Source organism: Trifolium pratense, linkage group LG6 (genome assembly GCF_020283565.1).
Source record: "Trifolium pratense cultivar HEN17-A07 linkage group LG6, ARS_RC_1.1, whole genome shotgun sequence".
NCBI lineage: Eukaryota > Viridiplantae > Streptophyta > Magnoliopsida > Fabales > Fabaceae > Trifolium > Trifolium pratense.
This window is the reverse complement of record NC_060064.1, coordinates 37586616-37612468: the sequence shown is the minus strand read 5'-3', so window position 1 is coordinate 37612468 and position 25853 is coordinate 37586616. Positions and strand designations below refer to the sequence as shown.

Here is a 25853-nt window from a genome sequence, read left to right as displayed (position 1 = left end):
ATGGAGAGGAGATATTTTCTTCTGCTTATCGCCACAATTTCAAAATGTTGGCGCCATCACAGCTTGTCCCGCCTTGCATTATTTTGAATTGTGGATTGGATTATATTGGGTCACTTCTTGTTGGGCCTTGGTAAAATCTTTACATCCACGCCCGGTCCAGGTATTTTTATTTTGGAACGTGGGGCACAAAGAGTTAAATGCAGGGGCGGAGCCACTCACAGTTGAGGGGGTGCAGCTGCACACCCTGAAATTTGAAATTTTGTATATACTATATTGTATTTTGTGTACTATGCACCCACTGAAAAAATAGTGTTGCACCGATGAACCACTCCTAAGACACAGTCACAAGAAAAAAGGGGAAAAAAATGAATAAAAATCAAAGCATTACCTCTCAGCAAAATAGAGCACACACAGGAAGAAGAATATGAAATTAAGAATGAAGAAGCGGCGGCTTGCTTTAGATGAATGATAATATGGCACAAATTTAGGGTTGTATATATTTTGTTATGGGTTTGGGCTTATTTTTTTCTATGTCACTTTAGAGATACCACTTTTGGACATTGAGCTCAAGTGATTATACCACTAAATAAATAATTATACCACCACCACCTCTTATAAAAATAATAATAATTATACCATCTATTACAAAAATAATAATTATACCACCTAAATTAAATGATTGGGATCAAGTGATTATTAATTCAAAAGACTAATCATTCGAAAGAATTAAGTTCAATATTTTGGACGAAACTTGCTAGATCTTACTTAGTTTTTAGACGAATTCTGAATTACCAAATTTTCTTACCCTAAAATCGGAGAACTAACACAAAAAAATAATTATACCACCTAAATTTACTCGTGCAATTTTATTAATTACTCACTAAATTGGATCAACACGCTAACTCATTTAGCTAATTGGGTTAATATCAATTAGAGCGCAGTATGTATAGTTTCAATCGTTTGAGTTTGAACATCTGCACCCCCTGGTCAGGAGTCCTGGCTCCGCCACTGGTTAAATGACCAAGCCACGGATAAGTCCTGATTATCCAGCTCTATAGCAAGGCCTAAGGGTTGTTGTAATTAATTTCCATGCAATAATATCTACTGCATTTGTTGTATTAAAGATGCAATAATGCTAACCAAAGTATCATCTCCTACCTTAGTTCCTAGTTGCCAAGCAGAAAAAGGTGACTGGGTTTTTGAACTTGAAGAATGAAGAGCGCGGGGATTTGATTAATATTCCCCATTTTATGTAATTTTGCCAAGAAAAAAAATAATAAAGACTAAAGTGTTACAAATAAATAAGATAAAGGATCCTTGTGTAATTTTTTCTATTCATAATAATCATATCTCATCGGCGTGACTTTATTTGACATGATTATAGTGTGGTAGAGAGTATAGTTGAATAAGTTCATGAGGTCGATGTGTCGTCGGTCAACACTATTTTTAAATTGAGGTGTTATGTATGAAAATTTAGTGCTTAGAGTTGATGTAATCATTTTATCGTGATCAACACTACTAGTACTTTGGAGCTGAGATATTATGGTCTCTTATGGACCATATATTTTCTCCGACTTTGAGGCATTAGAGAAATTGAGAACTGACAAAAAAGTATAAGCAAAATTACATTACAGGTCCTTTATCTTATTTTTTTGTAACACTTTGGTCCTTTATCTTTTTTTTGTAACACTTTGGTCCTTGATCTTTTGTTTGTAACACTTTAATCCTTTATTTTTTTTATTTGTAACACTTTAGTCCCTTTTTTGTAACAGTTTGGTCCTTTATCTTTTTTTATTTGTAACACTTTGGTCCTTTATTTTTTATAAATAAATAAGATAAGGACCAAAGTGTTACAAAAAAAAGATAAAGGATCAAATTATTACAAAAAAAAAAATAAAGGACCAAATTGTTACAAAAAAATAAGATAAAGAACATGTAGTGTAATTTTGCCAAATATATATTTATGTTGATGATGTTGATATGTTATTTTCTTGATACACACATGACTAAGAAAAGTGTGGTATCAATATGATATACCTATTGCCATGATTTAATATCATTTCGTTTTTCTTGTACGGAATTTTAATTAGGTGATAATTATTTAGTGGCCAATATAAAAATTATGTTATTAGTCTGAAAGTTGCTTTTAAAATGTTTTATTTCTATGATTTTTTTTTTCTTGGATTATCTTGTCTCATTCTAGTTCAATTTAATGAATTTATTGTAAAACTTTTGTTTTCTAGATACATGGAATGATTGATGTATTAGTCCATTTTTTAGACTAAATAGATCAATCATTTTATGAACCTAAAAAGTGGAAATTTTCTTATATTAAGGACTGGAGGGAGTACTTTGATTCAAAACGTGTAAGATGAGTTTTCATTATTTGCAAAAAGAACAATTTAGACACACGTGTAAGATTAATAATCGTGATATTATATGAAATTAGAACACATTTGTTGAAATCATGGTTACATTTGTTAGAATCACTGAGATATTAGACCAAATCTTTCTTTGTCAAATCACATGTCTAGAATTTGAGTTCTTGGACAAACTACTCTCTATTTATAATCTTATACAAAAGTCTACTGTATTGCTCCTTGATGAGATATGGATACTCTTTTAACCATTCTTTCATATTGTTCATCCTTAGTTTGATCTTAACCACTCATTTAGTTTTATTTTTTTAGTTTATAATGGAGTTGATGATCGAATTCATGATCTATAGCAAACTAACCGAAAATATAGACGGTCCAAATTGGCCAATTGAATCCAAATTAAGATGTTGCAATTTTTATCGATTTGATAATTTTTAGCTCGAATCCGACACGTGCTGAGCCCTAGTTGAAGGGAATCCAAATCCTCTTTGATTGGGTATGCTACTTGTGGGATCGGCTTATCTCCAGTCACATTATGTGACAGTGAAATCCATACCATTCATTTTTACTACAGCAGCTTTAAATTTAAATAAATAAAGAAATGAATGGTTTAGATGGACACTGGACCTTGTGTTTTCCAGCCTGCCGTATGACTGGTCAAATACTAGTACCAGGAGTAGTTATTTTAACTTGCGCACACGCTACATAAATTTTCTGGGATTCTCTCGTCAATACTACTATACTAGTACTAGTACTTCTTCTATGAAATCAAAATCAATTTTCTCATATGAAAACAAAATTACCCTAAGTTCTTCACATTGCAAATGCAACATTATTATTAGGTACTAACAGAATTTCTAAGGAAGCAGCAATAAACGACAAAAATAGTTGTAAACAATAAAACATGCTTCCAAACAAAACTGTACATTACTAGTAACAAAGTTCACAACATCAAAAAAGTTATTAATAAAAACCAAATCCTTAATCCTTATCCTAATTAATCCTTCATTAAAAACAAAACAAAACAAAATTAAACCACTACTATATGTCCTGTCCTCATCGCCGTCCAAACCGACACTAACCGCCGGCGAGTTCTTCAAACAAGCGGCGCCGGCAAGTTAAGATCAAACAAAAACGGCTTCTTCTCCTCCACCTCCTCCTTACTCACCACAATATTCTCCAACTTATAACCCTTATACTCCGATCTCACCGGAGCACCGGCGGTAAAATAAACCGGCGGACCCCAAAACTCAACCGGTCTTCCATTACCACCGTCGTGAGGCTGAGAAAGTGGAAGAATAGTAGGAGCAACGAAGTAAGAGAAGTTGGTTTTTGCTTTTGGTCCACGGAGAGCTCTGGCGGCGTCATCGTAAGCTCTAGCGGCTTCTTCGGCGGTGTCGAAGGTGCCGAGCCATTTGCGAGTTTTTTTCCATGGATCGCGGATCTCGGCGGCGAAACGCCCCCATGGACGCTTACGAACTCCTCTGAAATGTTGGTTGGACGGTGCCGGAGAATCAGTAGGAAGCATGGGTAAAAGGGTAAAAGTGTGTATGGGGAAGTGTGTGAATGAATAACAATAACAATAATGGAGAGAGGGAAGGGGTTGAAATGAAATTGAATAATGGTTTTTTGTGCGTGGGAGAGAATGGATATAAATAGAGATGGGGACAGTTTGTGTTTACGCCGACAGGTTTTCTTTCGGGTGGTATTCACCCATTTACTACTTTTGTGACTACATTTGGATTTTTTTGTTGGTGCAAACCGAATATTCTGCTTGTAATTATAGAGATTAATTTTTTAATTTTTCAAATTTAAATGAGCTGTAAATTTTCTCTGAGAAGGTTGATGACGTATGTTCAAGTTAAAAATCGAATTCAAGATCTAGATTAATTTATATGAGATTAGTGTCATCTCATCCAAACGTTATTGGTTTCGATATATCATGATTTAGGACCGTCTCCTTATTTTATTTTTCATTAGTATTACTAGTATTTCTTCATTTTTTTTCTAATGTTAATTAGTGATTCTGAGATATAGTATTAGTTAAAAAAAAATAAAAGAAATAAATTTTATATTGAAGAAATATTTTTTATATTTTTAAAGAATATAATACATGAATTTAAAGACTTATTTATCAATGTACCAAAAAAAAAAAGACTTATTTATCATATTTAATTTTTGTAATTCATGTCTTCAAGATACTAGTTGGCAATTTTTTTTTATAGGATTTTGGATTTTTTGGTGATAACTGATAAGAGAGGTTGAATGACATCTTCATAGTTCAAAATAAAAAATAAGAGAGAAAGATTCATACATCAGAAAAAAAATATTGAAGAAAATCTACATTTGTCTTGATATTTTGTTCAATAAGCCCCCATGGCTCTCCTGTCTTTGTGGGTCACATACTTTATAATATTAAAAAGTTGAAATATAAATACATAAAGTTATTAGTAAATCTTATTTAGTAAGTTGTTATGAGATGTTTATTTGAAGAAATTGAGTGTTTATTAAGTATTATTATAAGAAAGAAAGAAAAAGAAATTAGTGGTGTGTGCGTATAAAATCTATTTTATTTTATTTTTGTCAAGTAGTCTAGTGATAGAAATTTTATATTTAAGATGGATAAGTGAAATGTTCGGGGTTCGAACTTCAACCCCTACATATATAATGCAGTGTTTCTATCAACCGAGTCAAGCTTATATCGCAAAAATTGAACTTCTCCATTGTATATGCTCTTAAAGAAGCAAAAAATAAATGTTTGTGATAGAAATCATAAATTTTGAACTTTTTAATAGGATGACAAAACGGGCCAACTCACCTTGCCATTAACTCGCTAAAATGGTGGGAAAGGATTGTCTCCCATGAAATTTTTCTCCATTGCAATCTTGACCATTCATTTTTTTTTGTTTGTTTGTTGTTTATTCAATTAAAAATAAATTTGAAAGGCTAAGATGGCCACCGCAGTGAATTGAGTGAAATTCTCACAAGAGACAACTAAAGACAATACTCTCTCCTTCTCAATTTGATTGACAAGTTGACTGTTTCACGCATGCCGATGCATAACTTTGACGATTAATATTTTTAATTGTATAATAGTAAAAATTAAAATTTTTTGATATTTTGAAAATACTCATCGAGACGAATCAACAACATCTTATATGCTAATCTTTATTTTTGTTTATTAGTAGGAAAATAAGGCCAAAACAATAAATGTGAATAGTGCACAACAGTCAACTGTGTCAATCAAATTGGGACGAGAGAGTATAAAGATAGTGGGTTGAATATCTCATCCTGCCCCATTTTATGATGGGTTGGCGAGTCGGCGGCTACCCCTTCACATTTTTTAATAAAAGTTTATTAATTAAAAACTCATAAAGACAATATAAAAATAATTAAATTAAAGAATATTTTATGTAGCTAAAATATTTATCTATTGAGTGATATAAATTATTATTACTAGAAAGTTCATAATATATCATAAAATATTTGTATTAAGTTAACAAGACAATGAAAATAAGAAGTTAATGGGTTTATCTATTCAAAAAATATTAGAAACATGAAATAAAATTTGGTGTAAATTGGGTATCCTCAGTTTTACACCAAAAAAAATATCCAATGCTTCGACTCCATAAATTTTCATAAAACTTACTATTTTCATTTGAATTTTTTTTTTTTTTTACATAGATTAAACGATAAGACATCATAAACTCACACACATAAACTCATTTGTATTGTTAAATGACTTTTTTTTTGAACCAAACAAACTTACTGTATTTCATTACTTATCAAAAGTTCAATACATGAAGGAATAATCTCAAATCTATGAAAATTAGTCCAAGAATTGACCGCCCTAGATAAAGTATGAGCAACCGAATTCACTTGTCTCCTAATAAACTTAACTTCAAAGTTCACACATGATAACATAACAAGAATAATCTCATTAACGATTGAAATAAATTCTGAGTGCCCTCGTCGTGTATAGTTAAATGACTTAAAAACAATTTTTTATAGCAACTTATATAATTTGACGGAAGAGAGTGTAGTGCTAAATGCTCATCCATTATGCCCTTCAATAAATTTGTAATGAGTAATCTTACCTTCCAGAAAAAATATTAATGGTCAAAATTTTATTGGAGAAAAATTTAAGGCTTAATTAGTAAAATGGTCCCTTAAAGACATTTTTGGTTTCAGATTGGTCCTTAAAGAAAAAAAGGTCCAAATAGGTCCCTTAAAGAAAAAAAAGTCCGAATAGGTCCCTTAAAGACATCTCCGTTAATCAGTTTGGTCCTATTTAGACCTCTTTTTAGGGACCAAACTGATTAACGGAGATGTCTTTAAGGGACCTATTCGGACTTTTTTTTCTTTAAGGGACCTATTTGGACCTTTTTTTCTTTAAGGGATCAATCTGAAACCAAAAATATCTTTAAGGGACCATTTTACTAATTAAACCAAAATTTAATGATGAGAGGATTTCTTCCCCCGTATTGAACAATGTTGTGGGTTAGGAATTAGGATTTGGATTTTGAGTTTGTTAGTATATTTAACACGATAGAGGAAAGGCATAGCAGTAGCATTAGCATTAATAGGGTGTAGCATTGCAGCTACCACCGTCCGTTTGGCATGGATTATGATTTGTTTTGGTAAAGACCGCAATAAAGGAATCCAGTGGTAACCCTTCCATATCAGGTCTGGTCTGCCCACCTCATCATTTCATTTCAACACGTCTAATTTTGCTGCTTTGCTTTCTTCATCCGTTGATTCCAAAATAATTGTCGTAGTTATCACCGTACATATGTCAATATACAACTGATATTATTTTATCAGAAGAATGATCGTGTTCAGTGTTGCTCCGTTCCAAACCCCGGTGAAGGGAAAATGGGTTGTGTACCTACAAATACTCTGACGCTCAAGTCAGTTAAGTGTGGAGGGAGGTTTTCAGAGAGAAAGATAATGTACATTTGTGAAGTTGAAAAAGTTTGTTTATATAGTCTTCAGCGCTAGGTCAATGTCCTTGATGGCATTAATGGCTCCCTTGGTAACCCTCTCACTCATCATAACTTCATACAAGTACATATTGCTCCATCGATTCCAAAAATCATAATTGATCATTACACATATGTCAATTTATAACTTTAATTGTTAATATATTTAATTAAGAAGAATGTTAACATGTGCCCTGACAAGATAAATGTGAAAAAAATTTATTGAACTTGTGGTATATTCAATTCTCTAAACATTAAATTCTTTGTATCATTAAATGATATATTTTATATTTTTGGGTAGCTTAACATGTGCCCTTAGGACACAAGTTAACATGACCCTTTAATTAATTATACTCCCTCCGGCCTCATATGTAAGCAAAAATAACTTTTTTAGATTCATTGAAAAATGAATGTATTTAGTCTAAAATATAGACTAAATACATCATTTTTTCAATGAATCTAAAAAAACTATTTTTACTTACATATGAGGCCGAAGGGAATACAGTTGTTGAGATAAACATATCTTATATGTCAATAATAAAAAATTATTACTCATTTTAAAATAAGTTATGAGAATAACGAACATGATTAAACTCTACAACACTATACTCCTATATATTGTTTAGTAGATAAAAAGTTACTTAAAAAAATACTCTCCCTCTGTATTTTCAAATTTAGTTGGACTTAATTCTATGGAAGCTAACTCGATTACGGTCATTTTGGTACCGGTTTGGTGAATTATTGATCAAAATTGAATTTTGTGCGAAACTTTGAAGTTGGGGCTCAAAAGCAGATTTTGTGCAGAATTTTGGGGGGCAAAATCCAAAAAAAATTAAAATAGGGTGGTAAAATTTCGAATTTTAAAATAGGGGATAAAATTCCGATTTATTCAAAATAGGGAGTAAAATTGCATTTAAGCCTAAAAAAATGGTAACGATCATATTGTTTAATACTTCAATAATATCCGCATTATGGTGAGTGATGTATCACATTTTTCAGCATACAACATTTATAACGTGTCACCCGTGAAAGTGTGGCATTAATAATAAAATTATGGAAAATGCTAACTAATATACTAGTAAAATGGTCTCGGAGGTGTTTCATCTTTTTGAAATATCGAAAATGTTCTTTTTAATATAAAATTTATCTTTTTTTACTTCCTTAATTAATACCTCAAGGCCCTTGTTAGCATTGACTATATAATTATTAATTAAATTTTGGAGTAAGCAATAACGAGTAATGAGAGGTTCACCATGGATATAATTTGAATACCTGTTGGACTCGACAAAAGAGTCACTAGACCCGCCTCAACTCATTAGCAAGTTAGTCTATAGACCTACCTTTTTTCTAGTAGCACACCCACCAGTTTTATAGAGTCGTCTCCGGTATGACACATCCTACGGGCATAACAACAAAACTTGTGTACTGTTGGTATTTCAAGTGTAGTTGAGTCCCACATCGGATGAAACAGTGAATGTTGAATGGTTTATAAGGGAGAGGACCCATAAACCTAACACCTTAAGGTTTTGGGTTAAAGTGTGGTGTCCAACTCACTTATATAATTGTTCAAGGCCCGATGTGATGATCCCCGGACCCCCTCAAGACCCAACATGTACCTACATTTTACCTATCCAAATTCAATCCGATCTTAATAAAGAAATTCAAATTGATTGAGTTTTGGTTCGATTTTTTCTGGATTCAAAATATGGGGGTGGATAGTGAGAATACTCATACCCTCCTAATTTTTTTTCTTTGTATAAAAATATATTTTTACATTTCTTAAATTAAAAACTTTTAAATTACATTTATCAGTTTATTTTTATTTTTAAGAAAAACCTTAAACAAGTTTTTTTTTACAGGTTATTTTTATGTAAACTTAAGCTCCATTTGGCAAGGTCGAGTTTTGAACTTATGATAAAAAAAGACGTTTTGGTAACTGTTTTTCACCATGAGCTTATAATTTATTTTATTAGTTTATAGTTTATTTTTCAGACGCTATTTCAAATAATTTTTGAGCTTATGGTTATCATTTTTTTCTTTTCAATTTTACCTTATTAATTTATCTAAAGTGCATTTTTACCCTTCATAATTATAATTTATTATCATCTTTTGGTGGGGGGTGGTACGGCTCATAGTAAAGGTATCTACTGGCTAGCATGGGAGTGACTTGCATGTCCTAAAAGGGTTTTGGGTTTTCATAATTTTGAAGCATTCAATTTGGCTATGGTAGCAAAACAAGCATGACACATCATACAAAATCCGGATACTTTGGTGGCTAAACTTATTAAAGCAAGGTACTTCCCATGATCTAATTTATTTGAGGCTCCCTTAGGTCACAATCCTAGCTTTGCATGACGTAGTATCTGGAAAGCTAGACAGATTCTTTTACTTGGATGTAGGTGGAGGATTAGTGGCGTGATAAGATATGTGTCATGTCTGATCCTTGGTTACGTAGGAATGGAGAACGTTGGATCCTTTCGCCTCAACCTTAAGGTGTGTACAACTTATTTGTTAAAAACTTAATGGTAGATAATTATAAAGCTTGGAATATTGCCAAGATTCGTATGTTGTTCCCATACCATGTGGTAGAGAGGAATATGGCAACACCTCTCATTGGTTCAGTTTATGAGGATAAGTTGGTTTGAGAGGGGGGGACGCAATGGTTGTTACTCTGTTAAATCTGGTTACAAGTTGCTTATGCAGTATATTATTCGTAGTGATAAATACCACGTGGAAGGTAATTGGAAAGAGATGTGGAAATCGCATGCTCCACATAAAGAACGTCGTCTTTTTTGGCGTTTGTGTAGGGGATGCCTTCCAACAAGGTGCAGATTGTTTGAACGTAATGTCGACTGTGAGATTCAGTGCCCCTTGTGTGAAGAGGAGGTAGAGGACGACGTCCACACTTTTTTCACCCGCGCTTCTGCTCTGTCTAGCTGGCAAACTGTCGGGCTGTCATCTGTCATGGTCTTTGCAGCGTGTCAGCAAGGTAGTGCGACCGATAGAGTATTTGCTTTGTGTCGGAATGAGGATTATGAAACTATAGGTAGAGTGGCTTCGCTATTTTGGAGTATATGGCACAACCGAAATGATAAAATCTGGAATGATAATCTTAGGACTCCAAGTCAAGTTGGACGGGATGCTTTTGATCATTGGAGTGAGTGGTTTGTTGTTCATAAGATGCGAAGTCCTGATGATCATTATGCTCCGCCTTTAAGCACAGATCGGTGGGAAAAACCTCGTTTAGAATGGTTAAAATGCAATGTAGATGCAGCTTTCTTTGTTGACTCGGGCGGGACAACAATGAGTGCTTGTTTCCGTAATAGCTCCGGTGAGTTTACGGCGGGATTCACAAAGTGGCAGCATATGGTTTTATCAACAGAGGAGGGTGAAGCATGAACATTATTGCAAGCCATGAATGAAGCTAAGCATAGAGACTTTGAACGAGTCCAATTTGAAAGTGACTCTCAAGTGCTGGTTGAGGCAATTCGTACTAAGAAGCAATGCAACTCAGAGTTTCTTTCAATCGTGAATGATATTATTCTTGTTATGTTATCTTGTGCAAACTTTGAAGTTAAGTTTATTAGGAGACAAGTGAATTTGGTTGCGCATAAGCTAGCTTGGGCGGCCAATTCTTGGACTAGTTTCTATAGATTTGAAATTATTTCTTCATGTATTGAACTTTTGGTGATTAATGAAATGCATTAAGTTTGTTTGGTTAAAAATAAAAATTTATTGTAATTCAAGATAAAATTAATACACTCATACGAGCCCACTTGTCATTTTTGTACGTATCACCTCATCTCATGTACATTAGTACATACTTCGTATTAATTTTTTTTCTTCATATTTCATATACGTCAATGTGTGTTGCCCTGGAGGCTGGAGGCTGGAGGCTGGAGGCTGGAGCCTGGAGGTGTGTTACCTGGGATACACACAGACACTCCATAGTTAATTTTATTTTATCCCTCTTCAATGAATATATATACTCCTATAATTTATTCATTTCCATTTTGTCAAAAAAAATAATTATTCATAAGAAATCAAGATAAGATATTGTAGCAACAAAATAGAGATAAATTAATCAATTGGTCTAGTGGTAATTGACACTAGACTTAATAGGAAAGATTACAACTCGATTTTCCGTAACTGAGATCGATAAGGGGCTGAAACCACTTGATACCAAAACTGGACTAGATACCGATGGTGAAAACTAAAAAAAAAAAATTAAAGTATTTTTTTTTAGTTTACATTGTTGGTAACAAGGATCGAATCTATGACCTCATGTATACGACACAAATTTCTCACCACTAAATCAAACTTAATGACTTTGATAAAGTAGTCTATGCAAACATAACTTAATTGAAAAAAATATTTGTACTATATTTAAATTACTAAATATCATTTTTATTTCACCAAGTTAATTGAATCTCATTATTTTTCAAGGCTCGTCTATTTTACATTTTTATTTAACAAAAAAACAAACTATTTCACATTTCCATTGACTTTGTTTTACTCAGACTTTTACCTTTGAATTTTTTTTAGGCAACTTTTCCTTTGAATTAGATAACTTTTTTTTTTTGACTCAATTGAATTAGATAATAATTAGATAACTATGAATCTGTTATAAACTAATGTAAATAGGAGCAATAGTATAAATTGAGAAGAGAGAAAAGAGAGAAATAATAGTGTATGTTATTCACCACTAGGATTAGGGTTACAATATAGTGATACATAGTATCTATACATAGGTAAACATAATGGGCCAATTACATGGGCCAGGACATCCACTAATAATATTCATAACACTCCCCCTTGGATGTCCATCGAGGATATGCCTCATTAAAACCTTTACTAGAAAAAACCCGGTGGGAAAAAAATTCTAGTGAAGGAAAAATACAACATCCTTTGTGTTTGAACTGCCTCATTAAAAACCTTACCAGGAAAACCCAATGGGACAAAACCATGGTTAAGGGAAAAAGAGTGCAGAACACAATTATATCTCCCCCTCATGAAGACAATTATATCTGAGACGAATAAGAGCAATTAATCTTCAATATAGTTGATCAGAAGCTTTACTTGATGATGACTTTGTAGAAAGATTTGATTCTTCTTCTTTAATATAATCTTCTCTGAATTAGCTGTTGATGCAGTATTATCTTCTTCAAATTTCTTGTATGTGTAGAATCACAAACTTCAACAAAACCACACTCTGAACTTTCTGAATGTAGTGTTAAAACTTCCACATAATCGGATGATATTGTTGTATCTCTAAGATACAAATTATATACTTGACTTTGTTCAAATATCTTTGAGTTTATTGATACCATCACATACATAATTAGCAAAATGCAATAGTGTTCTCAATTGAACTAAAATATGGTCCTTCAAGACCAATTCAAGTAAGTGATCATTTTCTTGCGACATGAAATGATATTTGTTCACTTCAAGTGACAATAAATTATATTTGTTAATATCAAATATATTTCATTTCAAACTTTTCTTTAATCAAAGGATTTCAAGAACTCTTCAGGAGTTTATGTCATCATATAACAAATTCATTTCCAAAGTGACTTATTCATTTCATTAAGTCATCTCTTCGATAGTTTGAAATGTATGTCTCGTGGAAATTAAATTCTTCATGGAGTTTTATATAATTCACACTAACAAGTGAGCCATACAAATATATTTTGACACATTTTTCAAATAAATTGAATTTTCCATGTGTTAATAAACTTAATCAAGTAAGACTTAATCAAGTAAGAGAAGGATTTTGATTTCACTTCAGGTGAATATTTCTCTTCACATTCAATGGCAAACTTTTACCAATATGCTTGAATAAAAAAATCAAGCTTTTAATGTTTGTATGTCAACATTTTCTATTCACACGAAAATTAATTCGTATCTCATCATGTTTTACATCTTCAGGTGTATGGACTGCTGGTCCAAAAATCTTCACTTTGCAAAGTGACTTTAATTACGTAGCAATTGCGTTTTCATTTAGACAATCATTGTCTATAATTCTCAATAGAATTTATTTCATGATCCTCATTAACTCCTTTCACAAATAGCGCTATATTATATATAAAATATCGTCAACGTTGACTTACTTTCGGTTCCATCATATTTCATTCATGACATAATTTTCATTCATGACATAATTCGTCAAGATCTCTTTATTATCATAAATTTCAGGTACTTGAGTAGTTCTTCTGGAACTTAAAACTCAATTATGTCAAATACTCTTTTGAAGTTTTCATATCCTCACTTGGGTCATCTTTCTTTTTATCTCATTTTCTTATTTGAGGATTTTTATCGTTGGAACCGACTGATCTACCACACTTCAGGGTGGTTAATACTGATTTGCAATATAAGATTGTCCAACTGGGACATCCATTTTGTTTGGAGCATTAGCAGCTAATAGTTGATTTCATAAATTTTGCAAATGATTTATCTTTTGAACATTTGATTCAAACTATGAGGATCAATGTGAGATAATAACATTAATTTATTTCAAGTGATTCATGTGAACTTCTGGTTCATATTTTTCAGCTGCTTATTCTCCCCCCTAATATTGGGAAAATTAATTCATCACTTGAAAATCAGCCTACATGGCTGTAAATAATTCTCCAATTTTTGGCTCAAGATGATTTATAATAGATGGAGATTCATATCAAATACATTTTCCCAATATTCTTTAAGAACCGTTTAAATGCATTCTATTGGAGCAATTGCACATACACAACACATCCAAAAATGCTTATATGGGAATTATGTTTATAAACAAAGTTCAAATTGTAAATTAGGGGAGAACTTTATAATAACTAGTTGGCTTGATGCGAATTAGTATCTCAATATACATGTTTGAATGTTCCCAAAATATAAATTAGAAGTTATGATCTCATAAGTATCAGTCATGTAATTAACTTTAGACGTCTAAAGAATGGATCTTAAGTCCATTTTTTTGTATGAACATACTACCGGATGTTTCATAGTAATTTCAATTGACATACGATACTTATCAAATATTTTCTAAGAATTTAGAAAATGAGATCTTAGCAAAACTATTTGAGAAAATAATCTCACAAACTTCTGGTTGTGAGTAAATATGCATGTGACCAATTTAGTTGATGCATCAATTCAAGTCACAAATTGTCTAAATGATTCATATTCTCAAATTATCAATTTCTTTTGGGAGCTAGTAACACATAAAAAATTATTAGAATGAAGGAACTTCGGGCCCTTCAATACATATCTATATTTTTTTTTTGCATCATAAAATCCGGGATGATCCAACCGGTCTTGCCAAAGATAAATTTAATATGACTTGTAAACTTCTGGTTTACAATAATTTGTGTGCAATCCTTCAGGAATGCGTAGACTATTGAATTATTCTGAAATTCATATAAAATAAAAAATACAAAAGATTATTATCAACCATTGAGTTCTTCAAGAACTAGATAATAAATCATTATCAATTTACAATCCTTCAAGGATATAGAAATATTGAATTCATTTGAAATTCATTGAAGAGAAAAAGAATTTATTTTATTAGTTCTTCAAGAACTATATAATAAATAAAATCATATCTATGTGCAATCCATCGGGGATGCATGATTATTGAAATTCTTCCGGAATTCATAATATGGTGACACTTCATAAGTTCTTCAGGAACTAGATTAGTGAATTCTTCCGGAACTCACGAGGGGAAAAAATTGAGTTTTCTAAGTTCTTTAGGAACTAGATTAGTGAATTCTGCCGGAATTCATAATTAAATTTATAAGTTCTTGAATTCTTCTAGAATTCATAATAAAATTGAGATTTTGTAAGTTCTTCAGGAACTAAGATTATTGAATTATTCATAAATTCATGGATTAAATTTGTAGTTCTGCAGGAACTAATTTTGTTGAATTCTTCAGGAATTCATAGATTAAATTTCTTAGTTCTTCAGGAACTATATAATTGAATTCTTCTGGAATTCATAGAGAGTAAAGTTAAACTGATAAGTTCTTCAGGAACTATGTATTTATGATAGAATAACAATCTCTTTTGCAATCCTTCATGGATGCATAAAAATATTTCTTTTGACATATATAGACTAAATAAATTACAAAAATGAAACAATTAAAGAAAATTGTATATTCCTTCTCTGTGAGCATGTCCAGACATATATATTGTTTTTTTTTTCTTTTTCAAATAAACAACACAGTTGAAATAAACCAAATAAAAGGTTGCTGGAAGCCAAAACAAACCGATTGAAACTTTCTCAGCAATGGTTTTACTATACAAATTCATATAAATTGAAACGTCATAAAATATCAATGATGCCAAAACTTATGTGGCCAAAATATGTGATGGCCAAAAGAAATTAGTCCAAAACCACTGATCAAAATCGTAACGAATTCATTTATGTAAAATTGTGGGTTTTGATGTTTTTATGTGGGATCGTTGAAAATTTAATAATCCATATTTTTCATGTGTCAAAAAAAATATCTATATTTTTCATTGAACATTAACCCGTGCATTTGCAAATGCACGGGTAAGTTATACTAGTGTTGTTTTATAGCAGAGTGAAGCGGTGGATATGACGTATGCATCAAAATAAAATTAAAATAGCCTTCATGTACATACCTTTAGCAGAAAGAAGCAGTACGCATCAAAATAAAATTAAAATAGGTTTTACGGAGATTTGAGGCAAAGCCAATAATTAAAAACAAGGGCTCTAAATTATAGCCAAAATTAAATAAACATGTTTATGTTCTTTTGGATGATCGAAGTGTCGATGTTTCATCATATAGGTGTCGGTCACGAAGCATAATGATGCTTCACCAGACTATTGTCGGTCACGAAACTCAAACAATATCAAACATCCAAGATACATATTATAAATAAATAAATAATTGATCAACATTTTATGTAATATTAATGATCAAAGTGTTATGCTTCACCATACAAATGTCGGATATCACGAAGCGTAAACAACATCGAATCAATTAAATACACAAAGAAATGATGCTTATTTATTTATTTATTTATTTAATTTTAATTATTATTATTATTTGATCTTTATAAGTATACAAGGTTCAAACGATTCATAATCATATAATAATCAAAACTAAAAATTACTTTTGATTCGTAAAAATAGAATAAGAGTTGCGTACCTCAGTTGGTAAGCTCGTGCTGATAACGTGTTATAAACTAATGTAAATAGGAGCAATAGTATAGATTGAGAAGAGAGAAAAGAGAGAAATAATAGTGTATGTTATTCACCACTAGGATTAGGGTTACAATATAGTGATAAATAGTATCTATATATAGGTAAACATAATGGGCCAATTACATGGGCCAGGACATCCACTAATAATATTCATAACAGAATCGCTAAAATATGTCTAATTCTATACAAGTACTATTTAATGGTAATCTAACCTTTGAACTTTTTTTAGGCAACTTTTTCCTTTGAATTAGATAACTTTTTTTTTTTTGACTCAATTGAATTAGATAACTATGAATTGCTACAATATCTCTAATTCTATACTAGTATTATTTAATGGTATCTATTATCTAACAACAATAAAAAAAGAAAGTAATCGAATCCTTTTGTTTTAAATGCTGTGTCGCAAAAACATACTTATTCAATGTTAGTCAAAAAAAAATATTCATTCAACAAAATCATGTATTAAATATTTCTTTATACCTTTTTTTTTAATCTTCTTTTTAAAAAAATTGGTTACTTTTAATCTTTTTGAACAAGTGGTTACTTTTAATCTTAAAAACTGGTTGACATACTTGTGCCTAGAAAAACAAACTGCTTGAGTGTTTGACATACTTGAATGAGTTTTTTTTTTTTTTTTTTTTTTTGCATAGTCCATACTTGATTGAGTTGAATCATAGATATCACGTAATCATAAAAATAGATTTTTTTTTTAAAAAAAATTAAAATTTGAATTAGATACTTTTTTGGGACAGAAGTTTGAATTAGATACCTATATTTATATTTTACTAACTAGAACATCGACCCGTGCGGTGCACGAGTCTGATTAGCTGTAAGTTATATAATGATTAAATAAGATATGATAATTCCAATAATGTAAGGTATATGAAAAAAGTCGAGTAACATTAAACGATAGTTCAACAATTATTTTGGAAAAATATTCATACAAAGAAAATTATGTTATATTGCGGAAAACTTCCTTATAGACCACATTCGATGTCTTAGTCGTATCTTCACTGTCGTCATCGATGATCAATATTTTTAATCCTTTTCTAGAAGTAACTCTTGAAATTGCAACATACAACTGACCATGTGAAAACACTGGTGACAGAAGATATATCCCAACATGCTTTAAAGATTGTCCCTGACTCTTATTAATAGTCATTGCAAAAGAAATCATTATAGGAAATTGTCTCCGTTGAAATTTAAAAGGAATTCTCACGTCAGATGGTGTCAGAGAAAATCTAGGTATGAAAACCTGATCACCAATATTACTTCCTGAAATAATTTTTCCTTCAAGAGCACGTTTTCCCAATCTCATAATAATAAGTCTTGTTCCATTGCATAATCCTAATTTTTGATTCAAATTCCTTAATAGCATAACTGGAGCTACAACTTTAAGTCTCAACTTGTGATTTAGAAGTCATGGCGTAAAAATCGTGTTAAAAAATTCGGGAGTATGAACATCATCCACTATTTGATCGTCTACATTTTGTGTGAGTGGAGTATCATAACTCAAATATGTTTTTTCTTCACAATGAATTAAATCCAACATATAATCATTTATTGTGTCGACTATTGAATTTTTAGGAGCTAGTATAGCTCTATTTTGGAAATATGTTATATCGTTCATGTCTTGTAAAAGTTGGGGATAAGTGCTTTCAACGATAGAAGCAAGAGGATCACCTGAATTTGGAATCAATAAATCTGATGGAATGCCAAGTTCTAAATCATCGTCGTTGTCATCTCCAATTTCTCCATCACCAACACCCAAAACCCATTCAAAAAATAATCTTCTTTGTTCAACGTCTGCACTCGACACTTGTGAATATTTGCAATGACAATACATTCATAATCAATGTAACGAGCTCCACTTCTAAATATTAAAGTGGTGGTTTGTTCAAAAAGTATACTATCATATTCATCTATAAAAGGTCTGAATAGGACAAACTGATTCACGGAGATGTTTTTAAAAGACTTATTCGGACCTTTTTTTTCTTTAAGGGACCTATTTGGACATTTTTCTTTAAAGGACCAATCTGAAACCAAAAATATCTTTAAGAAACCATTTTACTAATTAAGCCAATAAGTTAAGAGTCCAAAGAAAGATTTAGGCCAAATTATAATTAATATTTTTTGGAGTACCAAGTTTCATTCTTAATTTTTTTTTAAGTCTTTGGTATTACTCTTAATTTTTTTTTAAGTCTTTGGCACTACTATTTTGGATTGATTAGTATAAGAAGGTGTATTTGTTTTTTGTTAACTCTTTGGTACTCATAAAAGGAACTCTGATAATTTAGAGTTCAGTTGAAAATTAAGTAAAATTTGATAAATATTTTTGAGTTTCTCAAACAATTCGTTTTTAAGAGTAATTCATTATTCCGGAGCAACTCTGAAAATTCAGAGTTCAGTTGAGAGTTAAGTAAAATTTGATAAAAAATTTTGAGTTTCTCAAACAATTCGTCTTTAAAAGTAATTCATTACCCCTGAGCCCAAACAGTTGATCGATGTATGTAAAATTGAAAGGGGGGAAGAACATGGTTTCTAATTCAAACTCTATTCATCTTTTGATTAAATTTTGGATTGTCAATCTCGTTTTCCCGAAAAGTTTAAGAATTTTTTTTGAAAGATTCCTGCGATGCAAAATAATACTCCTTTTAAAAAGTTTAAGATAAATTATTTTTGGAGTATTAGAGATTCTTTAATACATATCTCTTATTCTTTTTTTTTTTAAATAGAACATTATCTTTCTTTTTTCGGGGCCTTGTGTGATCCCGTTGTCCTTATTGTTATGTCCTTTGTAAAATATGTATCATTAAGTTGTTTATAAACTACTCTTGATCTCAACTACGAAGCAATATGCAAAATTTTCATGTAGCGTAATAATATCCCATAGTTGAGGCTAAAGGGGGTAAAGTGTAATTTATATTATGGTAAATGTATCGTCAATTGCACAAAAAATAACAATAAATCTCATTGTCTTAATTCTTAATGATAATGTCGAAGTTTTAAAAATCGAAACAAATCACCAACATGATATGTTTGGGATAATTGGTAGCACGACTCTCTTTCATATGAAAAACTTGAGATTGACTCCTAGAGTCGCCAATTTATGAGGCAACCCAATCTCGTATAAAAAAAATTCAGACATTCTCATGTTGACTCAAGGATTGAAAATTCGAATCAAATCAAATAATGCAACTGATTGATCCATAAACAAAAAATTGAACGATTTAGTGTTTTGAGCTGTTCGATCACAATTTTACCCTCATTTAAAAAGTCGAAAGTAGTTGAATTATAACTCAATTATCTTGTCGTTCTATGTTCGATTTTTAAAACATTCGATTAAATAGTAAAATGACTCATTTTTTTTGAATACACACTTTTAGGTTTTCATTATCCTATAGTGATAACCAAATTACAAATGAACAAGAGAAAAATGAAGTGTGATTCTTCTCATACTTTGAAATTCTTGATGATATTATATTTTTACCAATTTTTAATTCTTAGTAATTTTAAGAGAAAATTAATCAAGATTATTAAGAAAGAATGAATCACACTGCTCACTCAAAAGTCATGATACACATACAAATGAATACTACTTGTTAAGTTGTTAACATATCACATATACCACTATAATTGACTTTGAAAAATTCAAAGGAAAACAAATATAATGCACATAAAACACCACCGAATTGTAGCAATACCATATATCTGCAAATTAATCACAAACAATTTTAACATAATATGGAAAGAAATGCACTTTTTAATACACTAAACATGATAACCTATGTTCATTGGTAGAACTTGTTCAACCTTAGTAACCTTCTAATCAGTAGTTAGGTACTCAAATCTCATCAGAATTTCATAATTCTTGATGCAATAGAATCATAAGTTAACCTATTATCACATATGATGATTAAACCCCATCCAACATCAAAGCATTACTCTGAATTTGTCAAAAACCATGATACCATCACAAGAAACCCTAATCATAACCAATGTCACTTAAAACCCAAATTACTCCCAAATTACTAAACCATTTAAAACGCTCAAATACTCATTACAAAGCTCACATAATTATCTACAAAACTAAAAAAACCTCACTAAAATTCATAAAGAAACAAAAAAGTTATAATAAAATGATTCGAGCTTAAAAGCACACCTAAACAATTACTAGTACCAACAACCATTTATTGAACCAAAAATTTTCCCATATATGCTTCCACCAAAGGGAACAACAGCCGTCGATAAAACTAAATCCAAGGGTTGACATTTAAACTTGAGTAAAAGCTGAATCCTTGCACACGTCCAATTAACCAATCACGTTTCAGCATTTGGATGTTGTTCTTGATTCAAATTATTATATAAACCACGTAATTTTCGTCAATTTTACACACACCTAAAATTTCGTAGATCCATAAGCATATCCATTCTCTTTTTTTCATCATTCTCATTTTTCAAGCTATGGCTTCTGAAGAACCCACCGTCACCGTCGAAGAAACCGCCGTCGTTGACGAAACTGCCGCCGTCGACACTTTACCTCCTGTCGTCAATGAGTCTGACGAACCTGCTGCTGATGATGATACCACCACCGCCGCCGCCGCCAAGCCGAAGAAAGCTGCTAAGGAGCCTAAGCCGAGGAAGCCAGCTGCTAAGACCGCTCGCACTCATCCTCCTTACGAAGAGGTATAATCGAACTTCAATTTTCGTAATCGTTAATCTCATTTTCAAATTTGATTTCGTAATTTCGTAATCGTGATTCTGATTCTGATTTGAATTTGTTTGAAATTTTTGCAGATGGTGAAGGATGCGATTGTTACGTTGAAGGAGAAAAACGGTTCGAGTCAGTATGCGATTGCGAAGTTCATTGAAGAGAAGCATAATCAGCTTCCATCGAACTTCAAGAAGATTTTACTTGTTCAGATCAAGAAGCTTGTTGCTTCTGATAAGCTTGTTAAGGTTAAAGGATCTTACAAATTACCACCTAAGTCATCTGCTGCTAAACCAGCTGTTGCTGCTAAGCCTAAGTCAAAGCCCGCTGCTGCTAAGCCCAAGCCCAAGCCCAAGAAACCAACACCTAGGGCTTCTGCTCCTGTTAGTACTAAGAAAGCTAAGCCAGCTGCTAAGGCTAAGCCAGCTGCTAAAGCTAAGCCAGCTGCTAAGGCTAAGCCGGCTCCCAGACGTGCTGCTATTGTGCATCCTGCACCGGTGACGCTTTTGCCTCCCAAACGTAAGCCTAGGCCTGCTCCCAAGGCGAAGCCGGCAGCTAAGGCAAAACCTGCTCCCGCTAAGGCGAAACCTGCTCCCGCTAAGGTGAAAGCAGCTCCCGCTAAGGCAAAGCCTGCTACGAAGGCCAAGCCCGCTGCCAAGCCGGTGAAGGCTTCTCGGACTTCGACCAGGACATCACCTGGGAGAAGAGCTGCTGCGGCAAAGCCTGCTGTGGTGAAGAAGGTTGCCACACCGGTGAAGAAGGCTGCTCCGGTGAAGAAGGCGGCGGTGAAGGCAAAATCGCCAGCGAAGAAGGCAGCTCCGGCTAAGAGGGGGGGTAGAAAGTGAATTGTGGAGGGGTGTTTAGGAAGCTAGTTGTTTGTAGCTTAGCTAGCTGTAAATTTTTCCTTTGTTATTCGGTGTAGTTGAGGTTTTACAGATGTTGATTTTATTAAACTTTAAACTTTTAAATTGTTGGGTACACAGTTTCTAGCTTGTATTATCTTGTTATTGATTCAATAGTAAATGAAATGAAGCTAGAAATTTTTTAGATTTGTGTTGTTATTTAGATCTTTTTACAATTGAATGGATCTGTGGTTTTTTTCATTGTTTTCTTTAGATCTTGTTCAATGCATCTTATCTATTCAATTTTGGAATTATACATAAATGTTGGTTTTATGATTTTACAATGCAATTGATCTTTGGTTGTCAATTGATTTTCGTGAAATCTTGTTCTTATCTATGCAGCTATGGTATAAAATCCCTAACTAGTAGTATTGGTTTTGTGATTTTACAATGGAACGAGTCTGGTTTTTTTGTCATTGATTTCAGATCTTGTTTGATGTATCTTATCTTTGCAGCTTTGGTATAAAATTCCTAAATGTTGATTTTACAATGTAATGAATCTGTTGTTTTTGTCATTGATTTTCTTCAGATTTTGTTTATTGTATCTTATCTATTCAACTTTGGTGTTGAATCCCAAAATCCCTAAATGCTGGTTTCATAATTTTACAATTGAATGGATTTGTGGTTTTTGTCATTGATTTTCTCCGGATCTTGTTCATTGCATCCATCTTATCTATATGCAGCTTTGGTACAAAATCTACAAATGGTGGCTTTATGATTTTACAATGGATATGGTTTTTTCATTGATTTTCTTGTGATCTTGTTTGTTGCATCTCATCTATTCAGCTTTGGTATAAAATCCCTAATCTATGCAGCTTTGGTATAAAATCCCTAATTGTTGCAATTTTGGTATAAAATCCCTAATTGGCTTATGATTTTACAGTGGATTTGCCATTGATTTTCTTAGAATCTTGTTCGTTGCATCTTAACTATGCATCTTTGGTATAGAAGTTAAAGGGATTTCTTTGCATACTGGAGTTTTCATGTAATAATTCAAGCAAGTGTTCTTTTAGATTTATGCCTCTTTTGCAGCATTTGTTGGATTGTTGTCTAATTTAATAGTGAGAATTTAAAGGAAATAGTGTTGTTTGGTGTTTTCATGGATTCAGTCGAAGCATATTGTTGACCTTAACATGTTTGAAATTATTGAACAATTCAACATAAAAAACATGTCTAAGATTCTTTCATTAAATAAACGCCGGATTGTCTATAGGATATCCAAAGATTAGATTGAGTTAAACATGAAATAAAATTAAGTGATATTTCAATTTGGATTGGCTTGGGATTGTGGAGTGAAGTTTTACCAGAGGATGCAATTGCAATCTATCTCTTTTCACTTTTCAGTATTTAGCAAAGCTTCTTGAGGTGTTTTGCCAATAATTAGGATTGCACATGATTATTGTTAAGCTACTTGGAGTGCAATTTGGAATGCTTTGGTATTGTGGAACCGCATCCAAGGGCAAACACAACATACAATTACACCGAACCTACAAAATGCAGCTTCACAAAATTCAGACGTTGGTGCACAAGAATGTGAGCCAAACGAAAATCCAAACACATGCTACATTCCTGTTTCCAAAATTCAGATTATCTATCTATCTATCAAGTATACTAGAGTTGGTCACTTCCTTGTTCTGTGATTTAAATGAATTTGAAGTTCGGCTATAAAGAGGACAATATTTATGTTCTGAATGTGATTCAGTTAACACAGGTCAGACTACTTAACTCCAATCTGTGACTACATCAAATTCCTGAGTTTGTTAGATATTTAAACCATTCAAGTATACAATCTTGAACTTATTTGATGAGTAAACTTTGATTGCTTACGAAGAACATTTGTTATCAACAGTTTCACCTATTCTATTTAGTCTTTACTTTGTTTATGAACTCCAGCTTAGAGTAATGTGAAACATGGTTGTCAAAATTGTTTCTTTGCAAGTAGCATTGTCAATTGCGGATTGTGAAAAATAACAGTTTGTTCAAGTTCCGCTATGCAACACTGCTATATGACAAAATTTTGTACCAACTAGCGTATCATGGAACAATAAAGATTTGATCGAATTCCGCTACGCTGTAATGCCGCTATATCAACTATTGGCAACACTGCTTGTAGGATCTGATAATCTCATGACATTACCTTCCATTCCCCTATGTTCAGAAACATGGATAGAATGCTGTAATTAGTGATACTCCACAATTGGACACTTCATGTTTTCTTATCTATCTTATTTTATATGCATATAGGAATATGTTTAATTATAGTTTTATTATTTTTTAGATGGGATCTTACTATCCATGTTATAATCCCCGTTTTCAGTATAGTAAAGCTGCTTGAAGTGTTTTATCAAACATTTGCTCATGTTCTCAAAATTCAGTTTTTCTGTGTAGTATTGGCCACTTCCCTATTTACTTGTTCCTTATTTAAATGATTTTGAAGATTGGACAATTCAAAGATCAAACGTTTTAGTTCAAATTGCTATAAATTGAATGCACAGCATACTATTTAAAACAATTCATGTTTTTTTCCGACTTGCACAAGCTTTTATGTGACTTGGTTTTTGATGGGTATATACAAATTTGAAATTAATTAATGGATAATCTTTGAGTGCTCAAAATGTGTTAACAAAGGTTCCCCTAGTTCTCCGTTATATTGTTTCCAAAGTTTAGGTTTAGAGTGATGTGAAGCATGGTTATCAAATCTTATATTTTCACATAGGTTTAGATGATCCTCTTAGTTCCATACTGCCTTCTGATACCATGTGCACAGAACAATATTATTATTTGCTACACTATAACTTAAGGTTAAGTTTTGACTTATGAATTGAATGCGACCTTGTGCATTTTTAATTTGAGCATACTTAAATATTAAGTGCAACTTAGTGGTCTTTTTGTTCTTTATTTATGTTATTTTATAAGCATATATCTGTATGTTAAAAATACAACAGCTTAGATATGATATTATGATTCAAATTATAATCCCTTCCTAGATAGCATCGCAATATGATAAATTGATGTGAAGATATTAGTGCTGTTCTGTTTTTGGTGCATGGAACTTATTATGGAATTATGATTAACTGCATTAATATCTTTTCTTATTCCAATTACTTATTCCTAACTATTGCAGACGGCATGTTGAATTTATTCATCTTCAAGACTCAAGTTTTCTTGGTGTTAACTGTACCAGTTTGTGTCTCAGTGTTTTCTTGGAATGGAATTACTAATACCTTTAGATCTATTTGATACGATGTTCTCTGATTGTAATTGTGTCAAGAGTTCTGGGAAAATGAAACAAATATGACATTGTAGTTGTGCATGTTAGCTGTTACTGAATGCATTTAAATTCCTGTGAAGTGAAAGATTGTGCTGAAGAGATCAATAAATGGTAGATGACTTTTGTTCCATATGCAATTAAATTATTGAACCAGTTACAAGTTTTATCATTAACTATTTTGGTTATCTACTGAATTATTATGGTAGTAGATGCTGCTTAATGATTTTCTTATCTAATCAGCATTTTGGTTTGACTTGAATGGTTAAAACTGCCACTACACTACATTATTGGAAGTTTTGTGTCAATTTGGAAAAAAATCTTTCAAAATGAAATTGGAGGTATCTAATTGATAACCAAACCACATATAAATGTATAGAAGGTTTAAACAAACA

At 32.0% G+C, this 25853-nt stretch overlaps 3 protein-coding genes and 1 pseudogene across 3 annotated transcripts; 2 read left to right on the top strand and 2 right to left on the bottom strand.

Annotated features, from left to right (window-relative positions):
• Positions 1-3283: 3283 nt before the first annotated feature.
• Positions 3284-4035, bottom strand: LOC123889883 (ethylene-responsive transcription factor 3-like). The gene has a single exon (XM_045939392.1). The coding sequence runs from the start codon at positions 3904-3906 to the stop codon at positions 3475-3477; it is 432 nt and encodes a 143-aa protein (XP_045795348.1). The 5' UTR covers positions 3907-4035; the 3' UTR covers positions 3284-3474.
• Positions 4036-9882: 5847 nt separating this feature from the next.
• On the top strand, positions 9883-10759 carry LOC123892220. The gene is made up of 2 exons (XM_045942033.1): positions 9883-9999; positions 10064-10759. The coding sequence occupies exons 1-2, from the start codon at positions 9883-9885 to the stop codon at positions 10757-10759; spliced, it is 813 nt and encodes a 270-aa protein (XP_045797989.1).
• A 6770-nt stretch (positions 10760-17529) lies between these two features.
• Positions 17530-18090, bottom strand: LOC123888286 (annotated as a pseudogene).
• Positions 18091-20968: 2878 nt separating this feature from the next.
• On the top strand, positions 20969-22335 carry LOC123889087 (histone H1-like). Its single transcript, XM_045938285.1, has 2 exons — positions 20969-21263; positions 21375-22335. The coding sequence occupies exons 1-2, from the start codon at positions 21042-21044 to the stop codon at positions 22131-22133; spliced, it is 981 nt and encodes a 326-aa protein (XP_045794241.1). The 5' UTR covers positions 20969-21041; the 3' UTR covers positions 22134-22335.
• Positions 22336-25853: the final 3518 nt, after the last annotated feature.

Bases quoted from the DNA above. Each gene is read 5' to 3' on its own strand.
- LOC123889883 (XM_045939392.1), bottom strand. From the start codon at position 3,906: ATGCTTCCTACTGATTCTCCGGCACCGTCCAACCAACATTTCAGAGGA.
- LOC123892220 (XM_045942033.1), top strand. From the start codon at position 9,883: ATGGTAGATAATTATAAAGCTTGGAATATTGCCAAGATTCGTATGTTG. The intron at 10,000-10,063 runs GTTTGAGAGGGG...TTGCTTATGCAG, and splicing joins CAGTTTATGAGGATAAGTTG to TATATTATTCGTAGTGATAA.
- LOC123889087 (XM_045938285.1), top strand. From the start codon at position 21,042: ATGGCTTCTGAAGAACCCACCGTCACCGTCGAAGAAACCGCCGTCGTT. The intron at 21,264-21,374 runs GTATAATCGAAC...AAATTTTTGCAG, and splicing joins CTCATCCTCCTTACGAAGAG to ATGGTGAAGGATGCGATTGT.